A 21,694-nucleotide genomic window follows, 5' to 3' on the forward strand; every position below is an offset into this window, starting at 1 on the left:
ACCTGAAGTACATCTAGTGTGGAATCAAGTGCTCCTTTCACTGCAGCGGTGTCCCTAAGTAAAAAAAAAGGTATAAGACTGTCATCACTGCGTGAGAAGGCATACTTTTACATTTTCTTTTGCTTGAAAAAAAAGGAAATGAAGCTGCATGGTCTTACCTGCTGCTGGTGACTGTGATCATATGTCAGAATGAAGTCATTAGAAATTAATGTAGAAAATAATGGATATTTAAAAAACTTAGATGTTACTGTGTTTTTCATACTGAAAATTACTTCATAAACAGGTTTACTACCATGGTGATTTTTGTTCACATTTCTCCTTAATGAGGGCATAATATTCAAACTTTTTGCCTGCTTGCATGCTTTTTCATTCATTTAAACATCATTTTACATTGATTCAAAGTGTGTAAAGAAGGGACTGTGTTTATCAGTATCAATGAATGCAGTCATTTCCCTAAATGGAAAGTCTGTTGGTCTTCTAAACTATTGAAGGAATGATTGCATGTGTAGAGAGTAATGGTGCCTGTGGAGATGAGTATGGAAAAATGCACTGAAAGTAATCACATACTAATGTTTCCCGTATTCCAACCAATCCTGCTATTGAAAGACATTTGTTTGTGACATTGCAGTAAAGAAGAATGTGTTTTTTTTTTGGATTGAACAACTGTTCATGAGTTGATCTATAAGCCTGAGGTTGAAACGTGACATACAACACTTTTATCACAGTAAGGTATCCTTTCATACTCTGTCAAGTACGTTGATGTAGGAGGTGTGTGCTGTCAGTCACACACACACACACACACACACACACACACACGCACACACAAACACATTTGGTGCCGTCCTGTGGTGACTAAAAGCAAACATTGCCGAACTAACTAGCCGGCTGGCCAAACTTGAACCCCAGACGTGACCCATAAATCATATAGGAGGCAGGTGACCCCTAACGACCCACTTACATTTATTCCCCTACCCAGGAGCCAGCAGCGCAATCTTGGTGGCTCGAATGGCAGGGATGTATGGTCCACGCTATCTGTAGCTCTCTGATACCCTACGAAAGTGAAAATCTGCTCCATGTTAAGGGTGACTTTTGCAGAGTCAATTTAAAGCAACAGAACAGGACAAGTCTCCTCAGAATTCGGCCTATTTCTAGAAATTTGTGCAGTTGTAGAGAATGTCATGTTGGCTCAAAATACTAATATCAATCACCATTGAACATGCAAATTAGATGATATCATTGCCTGAAGACAAGCCTAGTATTATGAATGTGAAAAAAAAGATAAGTTTTTGGTTCAAATTTTGCAACTACAACCTGCTCCACATCTGAAGCCATCATTGCTAAGTTTATGACAAGTCCACAATGGTGTAATTTGGGGAACCTGACTCTACCTTTTCCATTTTAGCTTTTAAAAAGTGGATATTTAGAGAAAACTGTGTGCAGGAGACCTATTCAAGAGGCGGTGATAATATCACCTCACCTAGTTTGTGTCTGATTTGTGATAAGGTATCACTGTTTCATGAAAATAACTTGAGAACTTTATAACTTGTTTTAATGCTGCCGTTAATGAAAGTTTCACTTCACTCTTTATGTGATTTACTCTTTGTATTATCAACTCGAACACAGAGAGGATTTTCACTACAATGAAAGGCTTGGTTTTCTGTCATTTCGCATCGATCATAGTACCAGAATGCTTCTCAACAGTCTTCAAAAAGTCTCCAAATCCATCCCTTCTTTGTGTTGTCTTGTTATCTGCTGGTATGCAGACATAAAGTCACAACAAAAACCTACAATGATGATTACGATAAGGCCGTGATTTCTTATCATTGGTACTGTTCTCTATTGTGCACAGAACTTGCACACATCAACGCAAACAGTCACATTCATGCGAAACCAATGGCACATTCCCATCCGTGAGAGCACGCCAACAGACACATAGTGCCTGCATCGTGCACAATGCGTGCCAACCAAACTTTCCAGTGAATTTCCAGGCCCCCCAGGTGCTTCTTGGGCAAATTCCCCTCTAACCTTCGAACTGCTTACCAAAACATGGGCAACGCTTAAGCCTCTCAGGTTTCGCCTCTGAAAGCCGGGGAGATGCGCTTGTTTTCCAACAGCTGATACATGTAGCAGTGATGGGTCTCGCGCTTTTGAGTATTTTAGGGTATTACACCCGGGGTTTTTCTCGACGGAGTATCCACGCAGCCCTCCCCGGTGTGGGTCGTATTGCAGAATCTAAGACGGCAGCATGCTCCATGCGAGCTTTCGACTTGCAAACTTGTCACCAGAAACTGGTTCTGGTTTGTGCTCACCCTGCCCTTATTCGTCTCCCCCCATTGCCTTCTCTGTCTTCTTTGTTGTCACTCATTTGCATGGGCTACCTTACATGCCCTTGGAATTTCCAGCTGGATAAGTAAAGCAATACTTTTTTATCAATTGGGCAGTGAGGGGAATTATGCTAACGAGGAGAGTGCCTCTTTCCGGCCGCTCCTTCAGTGTGTCAGTGTTTCCCAAGCTTCTTGCTTGTCTTGTTGCTGAACTTTAATTGAGTGTCTGTCAGTGTTTTCGTACATCAAGGGATGGTATGCTAAATACTGTGAGGCAAGCGCAGAGTTGAGGTATACATCTGTGTATCGGCCATCTTTGTGTGGCAGGCAGAGGAACAGGTAAAAACATGACACAATTGAATTGCCCCTCCCCCTCCATCCTTACAGTCCCTGTTTCACATACATCAGATGCGATTCATCGTTATGAAAGCCATATAATGTCTGGAAAATCAAAAATTGTCATACTTTATCACAAGGAATATGTTTTGAAATAATGATAAAAAATTAGAGAAATCTAAAGGTCATATTACTGAAGTTGGCTTTGTGTGAATTTTTCTTCCTTGTATTGTCTCTATAAACGTATTGTGGGTAACGTGATGATACACCACATATAATATCTATTCATATGCTGCATGAAACACTTTGAAAGTTCTTTTGAAACAAGAAGCCATAGAACAGTAAACCCATACTTTGATAATCTCTGTTGCTCATCCAGGAAGAAAACATGAGACCAAAAAATTCATCAAAGAGTCATTTTTTTTTTTTTTAATTTTTTTTTTTTATAGTTCACCTCTGGAAGAGGGGAATCACCCCTTGATCTTGATGTCATGAATATTCATGAGGATGGTATCTCAGTGACGGCCCAGTTTCTGCCAGGGTCAAATGACTACATACTCGGATGTCATTCCACCTCATCAATGAAATGTGGTACTCCTCATTCATACACTCTTCCACCTTCCATCAAAGGTTTCACCTTTTCAGCGGAATGAATGAAGCTGGTCAAATTTGGGGTTTCAATGGTTGCTGTTTCACTTATGAAAGTCTAATGTGCTCCTTGACATTCTTCCCAATTTTTGAGAGTGCCTTTTTTTTTTCTGTGTGATATGTTAGGATTGTGTGATGGTAGAACAGAAACAAAGGTTCACTGCTGAGATTTTATGATTCTCATGGATTTGTTTCTAGTGACAAGGGGCCAGGTATAAATATTGGCTTCCGTGAATATCTGTGGAGTAGAGACTGTAGTCTCTATGATATCTGTATCTGGCTGCAATTGGATTCCTTTATGTTTGTGAGTATTTCTATGTATTCATGTATGTATTTATGTAGGTAGGTCGGCGTGTATATATGCGTGCCAGTGTTATCTTTTATTGGGAAAGAATAAAAGTGAATGTGTGTGACTTGATATTGATACTAGATCATAAAAAAATATCTGGCAAATATATGAGAAGGTGGAATGTTGGAGGGGGAATCATATTAGCAAATTTGAAACAATTGGAGGGGATGTGCTCCAGTGGAAGTTGACACATTTGGCATCCTGTGCAGAGAACATGTTTGTAAACTTGTATTGAGTTCATATCTTCCTCAGATAATATATAGTAGACATAGACATTGGAGTGGACTTAACTCCCTTCTCATTATCTAATACCATTCTTGTTTGATTGACTGGTAAAGTGTGAAGCCTGTCTTTACCTGCTTGCATTCATTCTACCCCAGGTCAAACACTTGTTAACTTGAAGAAAGAAGGGCTGTTGTTTTAAAAACTCACTTGATGTGATACTGGTGTGAACAGTTTATGCCAAAGTGACAGCAATGAGATTCCTGTTTATTGCTGTGGATGTGGGCAATGATACTGATGATAAAGAAGATGAAAAACTATAGAAACAACAAATTTCTGAAAAATTGAAAATTACTTTAAAAAAAATGGAAGTAATGACAATGATGTATCACTGAAGATGTGTATAATGATGATGATAGTTCACAGCATTTACGTATGTAAAATGTATTCAGGTTTATTGCATCATACACTACTACATCGCTGCACTACCGTGGGGGGAAAAGCATACAGTTATTTTTTATCATTCAAATGGTGGTTGACGCCTTGTTGGAATGGTTTGTCATTATACATCTAGCAATGTAATGTATCTGAATTCTGTGCTGTCAAGATCGGAAGGAGTGCTGCATCTTAGCAGGAATTCCATGAGGCATTGATAGAATGCTCTTATGGGGCAGCCTTGCCCACGGTAGAGTTTGCGCTTTGCACGTTGCACGGTTAGATGCAGCAGTGGTCATCGCTTTTACGGTGGAACTTTCACGCCTCGAAGCCACTTGATTACATCACTTCTGGCTGAATGGTTTGGTTCAAGAGGTGTCCTCAATCAAAAAGGAGAAGGGATGGATGTATGAATAATATCTCAGGAGGTGGGAAGATTAAGAAAGTAATCAATCAAATGCCAAAATTATTTTTCAATCTCCGTTGTACTTTGCCCACGTATCTTAGTCTTGAATGAAAGTGTCTTGCATAAGAGGCATCATACCATTGCCTGAAATGTCCTCCTAATAATCCTTTTTATTTTTTATTCTTTATTTTTTTTGCCAAAATAAGCTGCTTTGCAGCATATCAAACAGTATAAACTATTTTTATTTATTGGTCATGGTATGGACGTAATACAGATCAAATTTCATATTTTACAGAGTAATGTGTTTAACCCAGTTTTTTTGGTCTTGACGTGTCATGTTGATAAATCACCGGAGCCTCTGTATTTATAAATCTAGGCTGTGGTATTACTTTGATGGACTGCAGTAGTGAGCGTCACACTTGTCACTGTGCACGTCAATCTATTCTGTAGAAGTGGGGCAATTTGACAGCGGATCAAAGCCAGCTACTTACGTTCCATGTCCCATTTACATAATAGTCAATGAGCATTCTGAGAGCTTATATCCCAGCCATATCTTGCAAGTGAGCTCCAGTGCCCCGGATCTCCATTTGAAGAGGTGAGGAGAATGAATTGGGCTCATTGCAGCTCAGGAGAGAATTTGATGCCTTGGTTGATTTGCAAGCAGTCAGAATGATAACACACTTCTAGACTGGATCGCTACTGATCAGACCACATTTGCGCTGTTTGATTACATTTTGCCGTGCATAATTCTCTAGAGTAATAGAAGTAGATCACGTCCACATAGTAGACCTTTAACATCTCCCTGATTTGGCAGGAAGCTCCCTAAGCTTTGTCAGTTTCTTCATGACCTGGCCAAAGAAGATAAAAAAATCTCCCTCATTTGGAAATATTATTATTGCCTTCTGAAATGTCCAAAGCCTGATACCGTTATGCAACCTCCATGATTTTTGAAGTGTGAATGTAGGTGGCTATGGCATAGTCAATTAAACCTTGAACCTTGAAAAAGGACCCTCTACTAGAAGTAGAAAATTGCAGGGATATTTTCACATCTGCAATGCCAACATACTCATGAAACTTACAAAGACAAAAGCATATTTCCATTATCTGTAGACTTGGTAAGTATGTACATTGTACTGTACGTTGGGCAGTGACTATGTCATAGTCATACAGAATTGGTTCATCATGCTAGGGGATGTCACTGCAGACATTCCACTTATTGATTTACACCCCCTGTCTCCTACCTTGGCACCTAATAACGGACTGTTTGTTTTCATGGACGTGACCCACATGAAGGGGGGAGGAGAGGGGGAGGGGGGATATGTGGGCTTTCTGATGCCCCTGCAGTCATGGTTGGGCATCCTGCCCCAGGATGGGTGATGTTCACCCCATCTCTTCAGGGAGTTATGAATCTATACACATGAGGAATCTCTTCTTGTGTTACCCAAAGCTATAAACTTCATGATAAAAGAGGTAATTGGGGCAGTTCAGTGGATCTCTGAATCAATTTACCACAATTCTATCTGTTCTTCATAATTATCCCAGTTGTATACGAGGGCAAGCAGAAGATCTATATTAGATATTGTGTAATTTACCTTTCAAGATATGCTGAGTTATGCAATAATTTATGTAATATTGTGACTAGATGGTATTGTTGCTATTAAACAAGAACTTAAAGTTATGGTATACATGTAGTTTTGATTGAGATGGGGATTTAAATCTAAACACTTTGAAAGATAGTAAACAACCACTTATATGAAATATTAAAGAGCACACAATTCTAAGAAGAATTATAGTTCATTTGATGAAAATTGGTGTTGAAATGGCAGAGATATCCAAAAACAAAGAGGTACTAATAAGAGGTGGGACCCACCTTTTATTTATCTCAAATGAAACTGTACTACCCCTTTAAACCAGACACCTCATACTTTGTGTAATAATCTCTTCTTTAAATCTTGAAAGAAAGGATGGAAAACCAATGATTTTATCATATAATACTCTATATTACTTCATAGAGATGACATCTGAGTTTAAAAGTAGCAGATTATGAATGACTCTTATGCTGTTGTCCGAAAAAGTACATGGTCCCTCAAGGTTTATTTATTTATTCATTTTATTTTTTATTTTTTGGGCGGGGGGGGGGGGGGGGATGGATGGGGCGGGATTAAAGGCTTTTAACATGAGTACTTGTAAGTTCATGTAGGAATGTGTTAAGTTAATGATACTGTCCAGTTAAGCAGAAAATGAATGCTGGTGGAGTTCTTCAGGAGGAGAAAGGGATGCGGTAGATGTGTTGGTGTTTCAGCCAATGCACATGTCTGCACCTTGTTCCAATCATACCTTAGCTCTCCCTTGACTCGTAAAATGACAGGCTTTAGCCTTAACCCAGACTCTTAACATCTTTTTTATCTACATCAGTATACAACTTCAGTTTCTGTGAAACATAACCATATTATACTTGTTTTTCCTTGGTGCTAAGTGTAGATCACATGATTTTGCTCATAACCACCTTTTTTTTTTTTGGGGGGGGGGGGGGAGGGGGGCTGGAGGATGGAGAACTTGCCCAGTGCCGCATCACTGGAATCTGTAGCTAAGATTCAGTCACACCACCCTTGGAGGTAGCATACTGCATCTCTATCCAAAAGCATACCAGTTCTCTTGGGGTTAAATTCATCGACTAAGGAAATACCACGATACCTCTATTCATTCATTCTCTCACCTTCTCCTGTTCATAGATTCTTCCTGTGTAAGCATCTTGTGTTCTCTAATAACCCCCGGCCACTGCCCACCTCTGACCAGGCCCCACTACTCCATCACCATGACAGAATATTAAAGCTTGATTTCTTTCTAGTCACAGATATCATCTTCATCTCTTGTTTTGCCTCAGGATGGCAGTTCCAGATTATTTCTCAATAACTTCATTTTTCTTAAAGCCTGATATCAAAGTTTTTTTGTTTTTTTTTCTTCAATCAAGCCTCTTTAGTACATTGAAGGTTAATTTATGGGCTACGTCTGCTCTCTTATCATATAGTGTGTTCTGTCGCCAGCTGTTTTGCAATAGTTTTGGATGTCACTTCCCATTGTTATAAGAATGCAAAGATGTTGCTTTAATATCAGCGCTTGCTTGATATTTCTTCCTGCATCCATTTGTGGTATCAAATTTAGTGCCATGGCACACCATTAGTGCCATGGCACACCATTAGCCCCATGTAGATATGACCTGCGATGGACGTGGGCTTTTGGTTCCCATAGGCTTATACTCCTCCATCAGTGTTACGCGTACTCTCCTTTCTGCAAAAGATCTTCATCAACTTTGAAATGTATCGTGCCTGACTTTTGCAAATCATTACAGGGAACATGCAGCTAGGGCATTGTACGTCACAAGTTCGCTTACTAAGACCGTTCCGCTTACCTAGTGAGATCATTTCTGATGTTTCTGGTTACTAGTAATATACATGTTTGCCATTTGATATCGTCATACTGGTTAGGTGCTTGGTATATTGCTTCTTCACCTAATGTCTTCTTAGCACCTGATCATAACACAATAGTCGTGCGACTGGATCAAATTTTATTCATTCAGTCTCCTCATTTAGAGTTCATTTATACGTTTGGACGTCATCTCTGCAGTTGACTTGCACTTTAACTCGATTGGTTTACCGACGTGTGCGGTGAAGGCATGGTAAATGGTTTCGCTTGCATTTTCCATGAGATTAGCTCTGTATCATTGTCAGCGGCATTTGCGACGGCTCTCAGATTGTTCACCTCGTGTTCAAAGCAGGGTCTACCTTGTAAAACTAGCTTAGAAACAGGCTGCGAGAGTTTACCATCTTACCCCGATCTCAGGGGGGTATGACAAGGGAACCAGATCAAGGGAGCGGTATCGAGCGGTATCTTTCTACTGCAAGGTGTATCGAAAAAAAAAATGCGGCAGTAGAAGGTCATGTGATGTCCAGGGAACTGAAGTTTGGGTCCCATTACACTCAATAATCATCAATACCAAATCTCGGGTATACTGAAAATCTCATTTGTGTGGGGCCCAGCCGGATGCATTGAATGTAAAGAGTGTTCTTCAGAATTTGGTGAGAGATATAATACTAAACCAAAAGCACAGTTTCTCATCCAAGGATTCGATTTTTGCGAGTTATTTGGATTCAAGAAGAAAATTCCCTCCTCCATTTGTATACTCTTTCTGCAGATGTTGTGAACCAAGTTTTGGGCTTTTGTTTTCGTTTTTCAGAAATGACCTCCTTTCCTAAAGGGGAGTAACATTTGTGATGTTGCATGTATGAAAAAAAAGAATAAAACCATTGGGTCGCTAAAATACACTGATTATTGGGTGCTCAGTGCATTGTGCTGATTGTGTGTGGCACTTTCTCTATATCAACCTTTGTATTCTTGCTCTTCATCCTACAGTTTTTCATTTTCTCTGCTCATGTATTTTTGCTCGTTGCAGAGTGGGGCGAGGATAAACATTTCAGACGGCTCCTGCCCCGAGAGGATAGTCACCATCACGGGCTCACCAGAAGCAATAAACACAGCATTCAAACTCATCACAAGAAAGTTTGATGAGGTAAGCCATCACACCTGTCTCCATCACCGTCGCCATGGCAACGCCATGGAGACAACACAAAAATGTCATTGCTCTCACAATACCCACAAAATGTTGGCTGCCTCTGTTGTAGCCATTTGGACATCATGTGTTCTCATGTGATAATCTATGTCTGAAATGAGAAACATCTGTATATCATTCATGCCAATAATTGCAGCATCACAATTTTTTGTTTGTACTACCAAGAGAGAATTCTTTGATGTTTCCGGCAAGTGGGACATAAATTCACTTTGAAAAAAAAAATGATAAAAAAAAATCTTCGCACAGATACATGAAAAGTCAACACAGAAGAAGGGGGGGGGGGGGGTCTTATTTCTGTTCTCAGTGTAGACCTGGGCCATGTTTCATAAAGCTGTTCGTAGAGTTACGCACGACTTTACGAACGACTTGACTATGGCAAGCCAAGTGGGTTTCCTAATCTTTGTCCATTTCAATAGCTAAAGTTGTAATTTGCAGATGATAACCATTATTCTTACATGTTAACACACGTTTTTAGTAGTTGAAAATGTATCTTTGCCTCGATATTGATGAAATACTGACTACAGTTGTTCTTCGTTGTAACGTAAGGAGAAAAAAAAAATGAGCACACATATTGGCACTTCATATTCCAGTTGTTTGTAAAGTCATGCGTAACTTTATGAACAGCTTTATGAAACAGGGCCCTAGTGGCAGGATTGTGATATATCAGTGTAAGCTTCTGACAATACCTGGTGCATTCACAGGTGAGGTGTGTAGAGATTTGGGCAGAGAAATTACAGAGTGACATACTACATTGGAAGCAGTGTGTATAATGGACGATAAACACACTCTGAGGGAATGCCGTAATTGTGTGCGTTTGGAAGCCAGTTGTTAGCAAGCCCAACGTTGCAACGCATCTAACATGATTTATGGAAGTGCCTGGGATATAAAGAGATAGAAGAAGAAAGGGGAGGGAGATGAAAGACAGAGGGAGAGAAGGAAAAAGGGCAAGAGCAAGAGAGAGAGAGAGAAGGGGGAGATTTAAGAGAAGAAAGTGAAAGAGGGGTATGAGAAATGGTGATATACATTTGATGTTATATTCTCCAGCATGCTGACAAGCATATATGATAGTTCAATGTCTCTCCATAATTTTAGTACCTAGTTTGTAGTCTCTTTCCCTAGTCAAGACAGTTGTTAGGAAGTCCATTTGTTTGGTCCAAATTGTCTCTTACGGTGTTTAGCAGACCTTTGGCAGAGATGACATCATCGACAATTATCGTGGATAATGCTGCTGGCTAAAGATTTACGTCTGCACCAACATCCGTTTCCATGAAATAACCCCCTGTTGACCATATATTTTGTAGAATTGTATGTAGGTAATGCATTAGGAGGTATAGGAGCGATATATATTCCCCATAACTCCAATGTACTACTGATAATGTCTGTCCTTACAGATTTTGAAAAACAAAAATTATGACTCAGTGCGAGAGGAACATCTAGAAAGTCTTACATCACTTTGGCAAAGTCACAATTACAATTTGTAAGATTTATAACGAGCCATAAATGACAAAGTGCAGATGTATAAAATGTTGCTAGAATTATTTTTCCTGTACTTTATTGTCCATGAAGGAGTGCAGTACATTAGAGGGTGATTATGAAAGGTGTAAAAACTATGTCCCTGTGAGTTCGGTTGAAGTGTCGCTTCCTGCTTCAATATACGATAAAAACATCAGCATTGACCATTTGCATTTAGAAACTAACAAAACAGATATCTCTTGTCAAAGATCTTTAGTAATACCAGGCCCTCAACTAAAAATGGAAGAAGCCCAAAGTCATTTGCATTGTGCTATGAGGGTCACTGGGGGAGGTCAATACATTTTGGAAGGTCTCCGGATAATGGCTTTGTCTCCAGAACAAGAAGGCTGTTTACTCGAGGGCCAGGCATCCTTTAGCTGTCGCAGACGGGGATGTTTGGCCGAATGATGGCACCCTCGTGTGACAAGAGAGATGTTCCTTGGAGGTCAGACTCCCTGACACTTGACAGATAGCCACTTTGCATGCTAAATGATTGATAGTTTTTATCTCCATGTTTGTGTCTTACATGCACATTGAAATAGTGTTGCATCTTCGCCATGTCTTTTTTCTGTTCCTTTCACTTACTCTCTTTCCCCAATTTCTACTACTACTGCTGCTACTACTACTACTACTTCTACATCTACTACCACTGCTACTACTACCGCTACTACTACTAGTACTACTACTACTGCAAGTACTACTACTACTACTACTACTACTACTACTACTACTACTACTACTACTACTACTACTACTACTAATGCTACTAATATTTCTTCTTCCTCTTCTTCTTCCTACTTTTTTCTCTTCTCTTCCTCCTGCCTCCTCCTCCTTCCTTTCCTTCATCTTCTTCCCATTCTCTTCTTCTTCCTCCTAGCCTCATCCTCCTTTATCCTCTTTCTGTTCTTCCTCTTCTTATTCTCCTCTTTCTCCTCCTTTGATTCCCTCTTCCTCTTCCTCCTTCATCTTCATTCTCCTTTTCTTCATCTTCTTCTTCTTCGGTTTCTTTTTTTTTCTCCTGCTTCATCCCCGAATTCTTTTTCCCTCAGCTTTCTTCTCTTTGAGTTTCTTCTCATATTACTGTCTTTCCTTCTTTACCTCCTTTATTTTCATTTTTATCTTTTAGCATTTCCTCTTCTTTTTCCAGGAAGATTGCCCTCCACAACCTCTTTTCTCTCTTCTGCATTATTTTCTCATTCTTGCTTTTTGTTTTTTTGTTTCCTTTCCCCTTTCCCTCTTCCATCCTCTCATATTCTTATCAATCTTAGAATTATCCTTCCATTTTTGTCCTTCTCTCCATCTTATCCTCATCATTTCTTCTCTCCTCCCTCTCCATCTTCTCCTTGCCAGAAAACATGAAGAGGGGATCATTGACAACTCTGGCCGAGATTAAACGTTCTTTGAGTGAACTTGGCCTTCATGTCTGCACTTGTCCACACAGAAATTCACTATTCCGGTCTACCCCTCTCTTGTTATAATTCGACAATTCCCAACTGTACGCGATTCCCACCAGTCTTGCTCTGATCAAATCAAGGGCAGGAATGTTTTGTGAAATCAAAAGTAATTTTCCTCCATCTCTTTCTCTCTCACTCTCGACTCCTATCTTTCCCTTTTAAGGATGGGAGGAGAAAAAGGAAAAATCTCGACATAATTTTATTTCTGGGTCTGCTAGGAAGTTGCCGACCATCTGATCTTGACCCTGAAGTGAAGACAGACATGAAATTACTACCGCATGTGCAATGCTTCTATTAGTGTCAAAGTGACTGGAGAATTGCCTACGCAGTTAAAATCAATGGGACAAAACCGAGCTGATCTACCAACACTGATGGTTTTGAGAGGGAACTATTCAAAGAATATGCCAATGCATATCCTTTCTTTCATGTAATTTGGGTTTCTTACTCATTTAACAGGTTACTTAGAAATGGAACTTATGCCTTAGAACTTCTTCATTTATATGAAAAATTATTCCTTCAAATGTTTTTGTCTTCTTTTGATGATTAATCTGTCCTAGAAATGAAAGTTACATTTGACAGTTCATCTTATGAATGTGTCTATTTTTTCGTAGAAATGAACTGTTTTTCCATAAATGAACATACTGTTATGTTTTCTTGAGGGTAAAAATGTCGTAAATGATTTGTTTTGTGTTTTGTTGTTGGCACAGCGTCCGAGTTCAAGAGAGCTGTGCCTGCTACCCAACAAATCCATACAAACAGTGCCATGATTTCATTATGTGCACACATGTGTGTGAAAGTGTGTCGGGGTTGGAAGAGGCCTTTTGTGACCCATGTGTGAAGGCTTTGCTTCAGGGCACACCAACCCCTAACCCTGGAGCTTATTCTGGGATAACCTTTTCTACCCCCTCCCCATTCTCTCCCTCCCTCTGAGCTTAGTGCACATACCTCAGTAGTTTGCCTAAATCAATTATACATTGTCTGAGCTCTCCGAGGTTATGCCAAGGTTATGGCCAAAGCTGTATACAATCTCACAGGACCCAGATTTAACCATCTACTGGTTCTCAGCCCCCCCCCCCCCCAAAAAAAAAGCTGATCTTGCAGCACATATGGCTCCTGTAGTCGTGAGTAGAAGTGCAAGACGTCTGCACAAACTTTAGCAAATGAGATGAGGATGGACAAGGTAAATCTTCCAGTTCATAATTGCGTGTTTTTCGCTCACGTAGATAAATTTGTTGACAAAGAGCATAGAAAAAGCTTGCATATGTACACACACACACACACACACACACACACACACACACACACACAAGCACACACTCGCACAGACACAGACACACAAATACTCGCCAAGAAGAATATAAATATGATTTGTACATTGCAATCATACTCCCTGGAAGTTTGGTAAAGTTAATGAGGGTACTTTTTACTTCAGGGTATTATCATATGTCATGGATGTATTTAAATGGCTTGTGGTAGAGCTGGTCATGCCGCTGGGAGATAGAGGAATGTGAGATAGGTCTGACAAAAGGTCAAGTTTGCTCTGAGGTCACCATCTCTTCCAGCCCCTTTCCCAAATACTGTTATCACCTGGGTAGATCACCCTTTTTTCATCCAACCAAACTTGTGAATTCAAGTTAAAAAGTCAAATTTGTGTAAGTTTTTGAATCAGTCAGACTTTGTTAGCAACATCCCACTTCTCTGCTGTGATCTGTAGGAGCCTGAGCCATGGTAGACCTGTGTAGAAGCACAGATGGGCAATAGTCGGGAGTCGTGTGCCTCTTTAAAGACCTACATACAGTAGGTAGCTGCATGAGGTATTTGTGTTAGTAAAAGCCTTGATGAAAGGCTAATTGAACTACATAGTGGGGTGATAATGGCAGGATGCTAACTGCTGGAAACATTTCAAGATGATCCCTGGCCCGATTCCTATGGCCAGAGGAAAGGTGGTAGGGGTGGGGAGGTGTGGTGGGAGTAGGGAGGTGTGGTGGGGGGGGGGGGGGGGGTTGGAGAGAGAAAGGAGTAGACAGGTACCAATACAGCGGTTGAAAGAACATCATGGGGTGGGGGTGGGGCACTGGTGTATGGGACAGATAAAGAGGTCAGGGACAGTCAACGTGTACTATTTTTATATCTGGTCTGGTTGTGGTAGAGAAAGTAGGCCACCTATCAAGTCTTGGTAGAGGGCGCTGGAAGTGAAGTGTTGGGCACCATGCCATGTGACCATGGCTGTGGATACACTAGATAAGATTCACACGTGGGCTGCCCTGTCAGTCACACTGACACATTCATATCAGCCAGTGCTTGTGTGTCTGTGTGTGTGTGGGGGGGGGGGTGTTAAGGTAGAAGGTAAAATGGAAGAGGATAGGCAATTAGAAAGAGAGAGTGAATCAGTGGTTGGAAAAGAAATTCATTCACAATTTACCCCCCCCCCCAAAAAAAAAAAAAAAAAAAAAAAAATATATAAGAAAAAAAAAATATGGGCCTTGTGATGTGATGTAATGCTGTGTGCATGATGATGAAGAAAATTGAGAGGGGGTAAAAGAATAATTTTTCTGATCGAGAAGAAGAATGGTAATGCTGAATTCAGATCACTGGGTCCTCGGATATCTCTAACGTGGTTTCAGTTTCAGAATAAACATGTTAGTTTGTAATACAACCGAAAGTTCAGTATGATTTTAAAAAGAGGAAGAGGAAAGAGCGAGAGTAAAAAAATCAGCACCCATGTGACCAGCCAGCGGTATGTATGTTGTCTTTGCTAAAATGTGGGGAATAAGAGCAGATGGTAGCGTTTGGGGGTAACGGGGTCTCGCAGGGCAGTGGTACTCTGGCCCACTTTGTGGTGTCCACAATCCGGTTCTTCTCACATTCCTCAGCTCTTCCCTCTCAAAGTCAACAGAGCCCTCCCAAGGTACCTTACCACTCCAGCAGGCCTTCTTTCATATCTTAAGCTGATAGGGTTTCTCTTGGTTTTGCTTGGGTGCATGGGATGGAGAAGAGCCTACAAAGTCAAAGATAATGCCAGTTATTTTAATCTTTTTTTTGGGGGGGGGGGAGGGAAGGGGTGTGGGAGAGGGGAACTCATCTGATCAAAACTGACCAATCATCTGCTCAGTTGGGACCTTAGATATTCCTACTTTCATTGGCTAGCTACAGATTGCATAGTCTTGCTTCCAGACTGCTTCAAAGCACTGTTTCCGTGATCAAATTGAAGAAGGGCTTGTATTTCAATTTGAGCGTGTGTGCTAATAATGTATGAGTGTGACTTGTATGTGTGTGTATGTGTGTGTATGTGTATGTGTATGTGTATGTGTTTGTATGTGTGTGTATTGATTTGCAGTGTCCTAAAAAGTGTGAAAATTAATTGCCTGGTTGTAAGTGGATATGTGTCACAGCCTTGAGATGACACTAGCTTCATCTGGATTGTCACATTTGATGCAATGTTGTGAGAGGTGTAGCTGCACTGTACCTGTCCTAAACCCAACATTAATATACTCAAAGAGTGCGTCAGTGTGTGTGTGTGTGTATGTGTGTGTGTGTGTGTGTGTGTGTGTCAGAGAGAGAGAGATAGAAAGTGAGAGTTTGGGAGACTGACTGTGAGAAAGCGAGGAAGGAGAAAAGGGAAAAGTGGTGGGACAGAACAATCATCAAAGAAAGAAAAAAAAAGGCTAGCTATTTTTGTGTGTGTGTGTTTCATATTCAGGATCAGTGAAATCATATCGTACTTCATTGTATATCAAATCACAGCGTCATGACTACAGCTTAGTAAAATGACCTTTTAGAGCCATAAATTGTGGAAAAATTTCAACGTTTCATGAGTACCTGTCTTGTGTTACTTTAGATCCTACACATTATTATCAGGTTTAAAAGAATTACTAAACACAGGAAGAAGTCATGCATTTTCATATATATACCATCATTTGTGTCAAAATCCAGGAGATTGTTCCTTGATATCATTATTGTTGAGATACAATCACAATTTTCATTCGAGACCATTTTGATACTCGTGATAAGACGTGAAGATAATTCTACCAATCTGTTTGCCGTGAAAATTGCGACATTATGTAAATCTTGATATCACTAATATCATGAGAGCCAAGATTCGCAAAATTAGAATGCACACAAAAGTTCTTGTCTATACTATATGCATGGAATACCAGTGGCAATTTGCGAAATTTTCATGTGTGAAAATTTCTTGCTTCACAGTATCTCTTTCCTTTTCTCTCCTTCCAGCTCTCTTCTTCTGTCTCTCCCTCTCCTTTCATATCCCTCCACTTCTCTCGTTCTCTCTATCTGTCTTTATCCTCTCTTTCTCTTTCTCGTCATCTCTTACTCTTGCCCCTATCTCTCTCTCACTTCCTCGCCTCATTTGCATTTATAAACATACCTGATTCTCGTGGGATGACTAGGCCAAGTGAATAGAGTAGGCTCCATGACTATAGTGTGTGTGAGGGGGGGGGGGGGGGAGGGGGAGGGGAATGGAGGGGGTGGGGTCAAGCATTCCATTAGTTCTCCTGCTTCATGTTTAGACATATTTCAGGTGCTAGCTGAGGCATTGACGATGTATGTTTATCCACTGCAAATGTAGATAAATTGTGTGCAGTTCTCCGTCCACTCGACTGGGAGATATTGATTGGGAAAATAAAGAGAGTGCTTTCCAAAAATGCCTTCTTTAACTGTCTAGGAGTTACACTGGGGAACAATCAGGGACAAATATTTCTTTAAAAATAGAGTTTTGGGGGAGGGGGTGGATTTGTTCTTTTACTTTTTTATCAGAATAATTCTTCTGCCAGAGCATGTATCATGGTCTTCCTTTTATTTCCTCCCTTTTTTTAGGGAAATGGGGGTGGGAAGATTTACCTTAATCTTAGTTTGTTTTCCTGAAGCATTCCGAAGATGTGACAATGTCATATGAGGAAAGTTTTCAGATATTCGTTTATGTAATGAATAAATGCACAAATGAAATAATTGTACAATTACAGTGAATACGCAGAGTTCAATCTAGAGAAATCACTTCATTTTGCCGATAAAATGTTCATTTAATGGAGGAAGGAGTTAATCAAGAACCAAATAAAAAGCTGAATTAGAGTTTGCGCGCTGAAAAGGTAGTGATCCTGCCCTTTATCTCTTCTATACCAATCATTGTTTTATATCTTAATGCTTACAATCTTCTGATATTCAATAAAAGGAGGGAGGCAAACAATCATCCCGTCTGGTCCCAATCCTATTTTCTCTCGCTGCTTATCTCCGCAGAAATTAGATATTGTAAGATGAGGAAGTTACAGTACTTTCACTCGATTTCGTGTCGTCTTTTTTTCCCAGAATGTTGCAGTGTATGTTGCCTCTCCACTCCACCTGAGGGGAAATGAGATAAATCTGCAGCGCAGCCTAACCCAAATGCGATGAGAGAATGTTATTTCATCACCGCTGAATTGCGCCTCCTTTTCAGCAATACCAGAAAGCGCATGGATGCCCCCCTTTTTTTTTTTATCTTTCTTTTCCTGCAGCAGTGCAACACCCCCCTCTATGGCTGACTTGATGTGTGTCGGTACCTACCAAAGATCAAAGAGGCCTGTGTTTTGTGTGTAACTACATCTGTAGGAAGTCTCCTTGCGTGTGTTCCATTACTATGTGTGCATTTTTGCCTCCAGCCATGGGCAGGGGCGTACAGTGCAGCCCGGTGACAATAGGTCAACCTGGATGCAATTATCAAGGCCATGTATTCATGGTGACCCTTCAGACGCAGAGTGTCTTTATCATATGAATGTATTAAAGTCCTTATATTCTCACCCTGCATGCGCTCAGGTGAAAACCGGAGCCAATGAAAAAGAGGAAGAGGGTATGAGGATACACGAGGAGGTAGGACAGGGAGGGAAAAAAAAGCAGCAGCGACCATGTGCATGCATTATACAGGTAAATAATACTGTAATCAATAAACATACGCTCTAAAGTGCGTTATCGGCAGGGGGTGCGCGGCATTAATAAATCAATGTGAATATACAAGGAGGACTAGCATTGATTTATTAGCGACAGCCAGGCCTCAGCGTCGCGATTCAATTCCAGCCGCGTCTATTCTTGCCCTTTATGCGCTAGCCCCTCGTCTTGGCATTCGGGGGGCATCGCGGCATCTATATACATGACTCTGGCCAGGATCAATAGACACTCTACGCAGAGATTTTGGTTGATTGAGGGGAAAGAAAATGAAATTGTTGGACAGGGAGAGAGTAGAGCATCCATGGGGCCGGTGGTAAATTGGCTGAATGCAGCCGAGGTAAGGAAATGGAAGAAACACATAGGTGTAGCCAGCAGGCGGGGTACAGTACCCAGACGCAATTAAGCAGGGAGGGGGCAGAGGGCAACCAAAAAGGCGAAGAGAAGAGGGTTCATTGATTGGAACACTGTAAGCCAGCACCGACGATGAGACATTTAGCATTATTCCATTTTTTTTTTCGTGGTCAATGTTTTTTCTGTAAGAAAACTGAATTACAGTTTCATTCTTCTCTCTAAAATGAGTGTGAGATGTATTCAGGTCAGTTTTTAGCCCTCCCTCTGCTCACTTTTACATCAGTATAATTGATGTTTCTTGCAGTGGGTTTTGTGGCCAATTTTGGTTCCAAAATGAAGACTTTGGTATGGTGTTGATGATGTTTTTAAACATGCTTTTAAAGGACAAGTTCACCTTCATAAACATAAGGATTGAGAGAATGCAACAATATTAGTAGAACCCATCAGTGAAAGTTTGAGGAAAATTGGGCAATCGATGCAAAAGTTATGAATTTTTAAAATTTTTGTGTTGGAACCGCTGGATGAGGAGACTACTACAGCTTGTGAGTCATATGCGTACAACAGTATAAAGAAAATGTAAAGAAAATTCAACATATTTTCACTTTTTTCGCATAATAATAGAGCACTTGAATTGCCTCTTTCTAAAGGCAGGGGGAATAATATTACCCATTAACATTTGTCGGTAACGAGTCGAGGGAATGTGTACTTTTTTCAAAAGATGAAATTTTGTGAAATTCTCTTTATATTTTCCTGATATTGTTGTACGCATGTGACATCTAAGTTATTCACACACTGCAGTAGTCTTCTCATCCAAGCGGTTACTGCACAAAAACTTCAAAAATTCATAACTTTTGAACGGATTGTCCGATTTTTCCTCAAACTTTCAATGATGTGTTCTACTAATATTGCTACATTCTCTCAATCCTTATGTTTATGAAGGTGAACTTGTCCTTTAAGTATAGTTATGCAGAACCCCTTTGTATATCAGTTGTTTGGTTTGTTTTGTTTTTTTAATTGAAAGGCTACCCTGTGAAAATAAAATGGAAAAAATAAATATAAATAGATAAATGGTTAGCAAACTAGAAATCAGAATCCTTAAATGAATGAACAGAATGGCCTTGTGTGTAGCATACTTTAAAATTTGTACTTTACCATGTCTGCTTGTGATTTTTTTTTCTATAATGAGTAACAAATTTGTGGTCGTTAAGAATATGTCTGTTTAATGTATCCCAAAGAGCTCAATCCCGACAAAGTTCGCCCGACCTCGTTCTGTTGTGTAATGATCATGTCCAAATCCTAGGAGGCTAGTAGAGACAATTCTCTGGGCTTGTCTCCACAGCCGCTCTCTCTCCTGCTTTCTCGCTCTCTCTCGCATGGAGCTAGATCACTGTACCCCCATCCGCAGCTCTCTGCCATGACCGGGGAGGGGCGTGGAGTCGTAGAGTCGGCATCACGTCACTGGATGCTCAGAGTACATCAGAAATCAATCGAAGTGCTATGAAGCAAGACTAATGCAGCCATAATAGTTTTGTGCCACTCTCTTTCCACCAGGTGTCACACTGTGGAATTACAGTTTAAAGGGTGTCACCACCCTCGGCATATCCTCTCAATATGCCTCAGAATGAAATCAGTTTAATTCCTCTGGCATAATGCCACAACATATGCCATTCTGGTTTGGTCATTACAGAATTCTAAGATTTCACCTAGTACTTTCAAATCGTGCTGAAAGCATCCTTTGAATATAATCCAGGTAACACTGGAGTCTTTCTTGGAGAGAAGAAACGAAAGTACACCTTGACTTTCCTGTGTAATTTCTTTGAATTGTCGGTTCCATGACATTTGCTGCTGCAAAATTGCTCCCATTAAATATCTGCACACGCTACGCCAAACATAGATTCTACCCACAGACGTAACCCTAACCCTAATCGTAATCCTCATATCAAACTGAAACCTGTAGCCTTATCACAACCCCTAATCCTAAGTCCGTCGAGAGAATAAGGCTGGAGCAATTGTCGCAGGAGCAAATGTCGGTGTCACCAAATTTTCAATACTGGGAGATTAAATGCTGAATATTAATGCCGAATGTGTGCAGACTGAATGTTGTAACAGCATGATAAGCGATTATCTAGTTACTACAAGTGTTTTAAAGTATGGCACCCCCCCCCCCCCCCCCATGAAACTAAAGCAACCAACTTTGTATCAATATTGTATGAAATGTTCTTAAATACAGTTAGCAAACGGTGTGTTCTCCTTCAGTGCAGGTTTCTGTCTGTATAGACTTGACGTAAGATCAAAATAAAATGTGCTATTTATGTTTCTACCCGACCCCTCCCCCTTTTTCCTCAGTGGTTGGAGGGGGGTGGGGAGCAGGAGGCTATAGTGCTTGTCATGGTGGCCTACCACTGCCGCTCTGCGTCTGTAGATTGCTACTGAAGATTACCCAGATAGTTGCAAATTACAGAGGACCGGTTTATGCACCCAACCTTTTCATGCTGCACGCAAATCACTAATCTGCTTCGTCCAATTTTGGAAATGTCAGGCACGGGATTGCTGCAGGTCAATAAGTGGTTGGTGAAAGCCGATCCTAAAGAAACAAGACCCAGTGAGCAGCCCTCCAGCGAAGAACAGCAAATTTACTCTCCGCTGAAGAAGGCAGTTGTGTGTGTGTGTGGGGTGGAGGGTGGGGGGAGGGGGCAGCTAGAAAAGGATTATGTGAGGGAAAAAAAAGAGATAGAAATATTACAGGTCTGCAAGGTTTTATGAAAATCCTTGCTTAAGTTTTGTTCCCCTTTCATTTCTAATGAGTATCATTCATGTCTGCTGCCCTCTGTGGTACAGAGGAGTAGCTTCATGAGAACCACTAGTATGATATTGACAGAGATGATTGGTGTTCAGACAGAATAGTGTCATATCTGTATGAGCAAAATTGCTGATGACGATGCAGATCACCCAGTAAATATTCTCATCAAGTCAATCTCACTTGTACTTTGGAGACAACAGCAATGCAAGCATTGTCACTTTGAGCAAAAACTGATATTCAAAGTTTGAAATTAAACCTCAAATGCTCTCGTGGCTAATCATCAAGGGATAATGGCAGCA

General features: G+C 40.6%; 1 protein-coding gene across 1 annotated transcript in view; it reads left to right on the forward strand.

The window, feature by feature from the left end:
- The window catches only part of LOC139744402 (poly(rC)-binding protein 3-like), a 57,923-nt gene that overhangs the window by 18,229 nt on the left and 18,000 nt on the right, over positions 1–21,694 (forward strand). Inside the window, exon 4 of the mRNA XM_071654843.1 lies at positions 9,171–9,287. Coding sequence (XP_071510944.1) covers positions 9,171–9,287 — 117 coding nt within the window. The remainder of the gene's footprint in view (positions 1–9,170; positions 9,288–21,694) is intronic.

This window comes from Diadema antillarum, unplaced genomic scaffold, assembly GCF_040938485.1.
Source record: "Diadema antillarum isolate AM-2024a unplaced genomic scaffold, OU_Dant_1.0 seq00001166_RagTag, whole genome shotgun sequence".
Classification (NCBI taxonomy): domain Eukaryota; kingdom Metazoa; phylum Echinodermata; class Echinoidea; order Diadematoida; family Diadematidae; genus Diadema; species Diadema antillarum.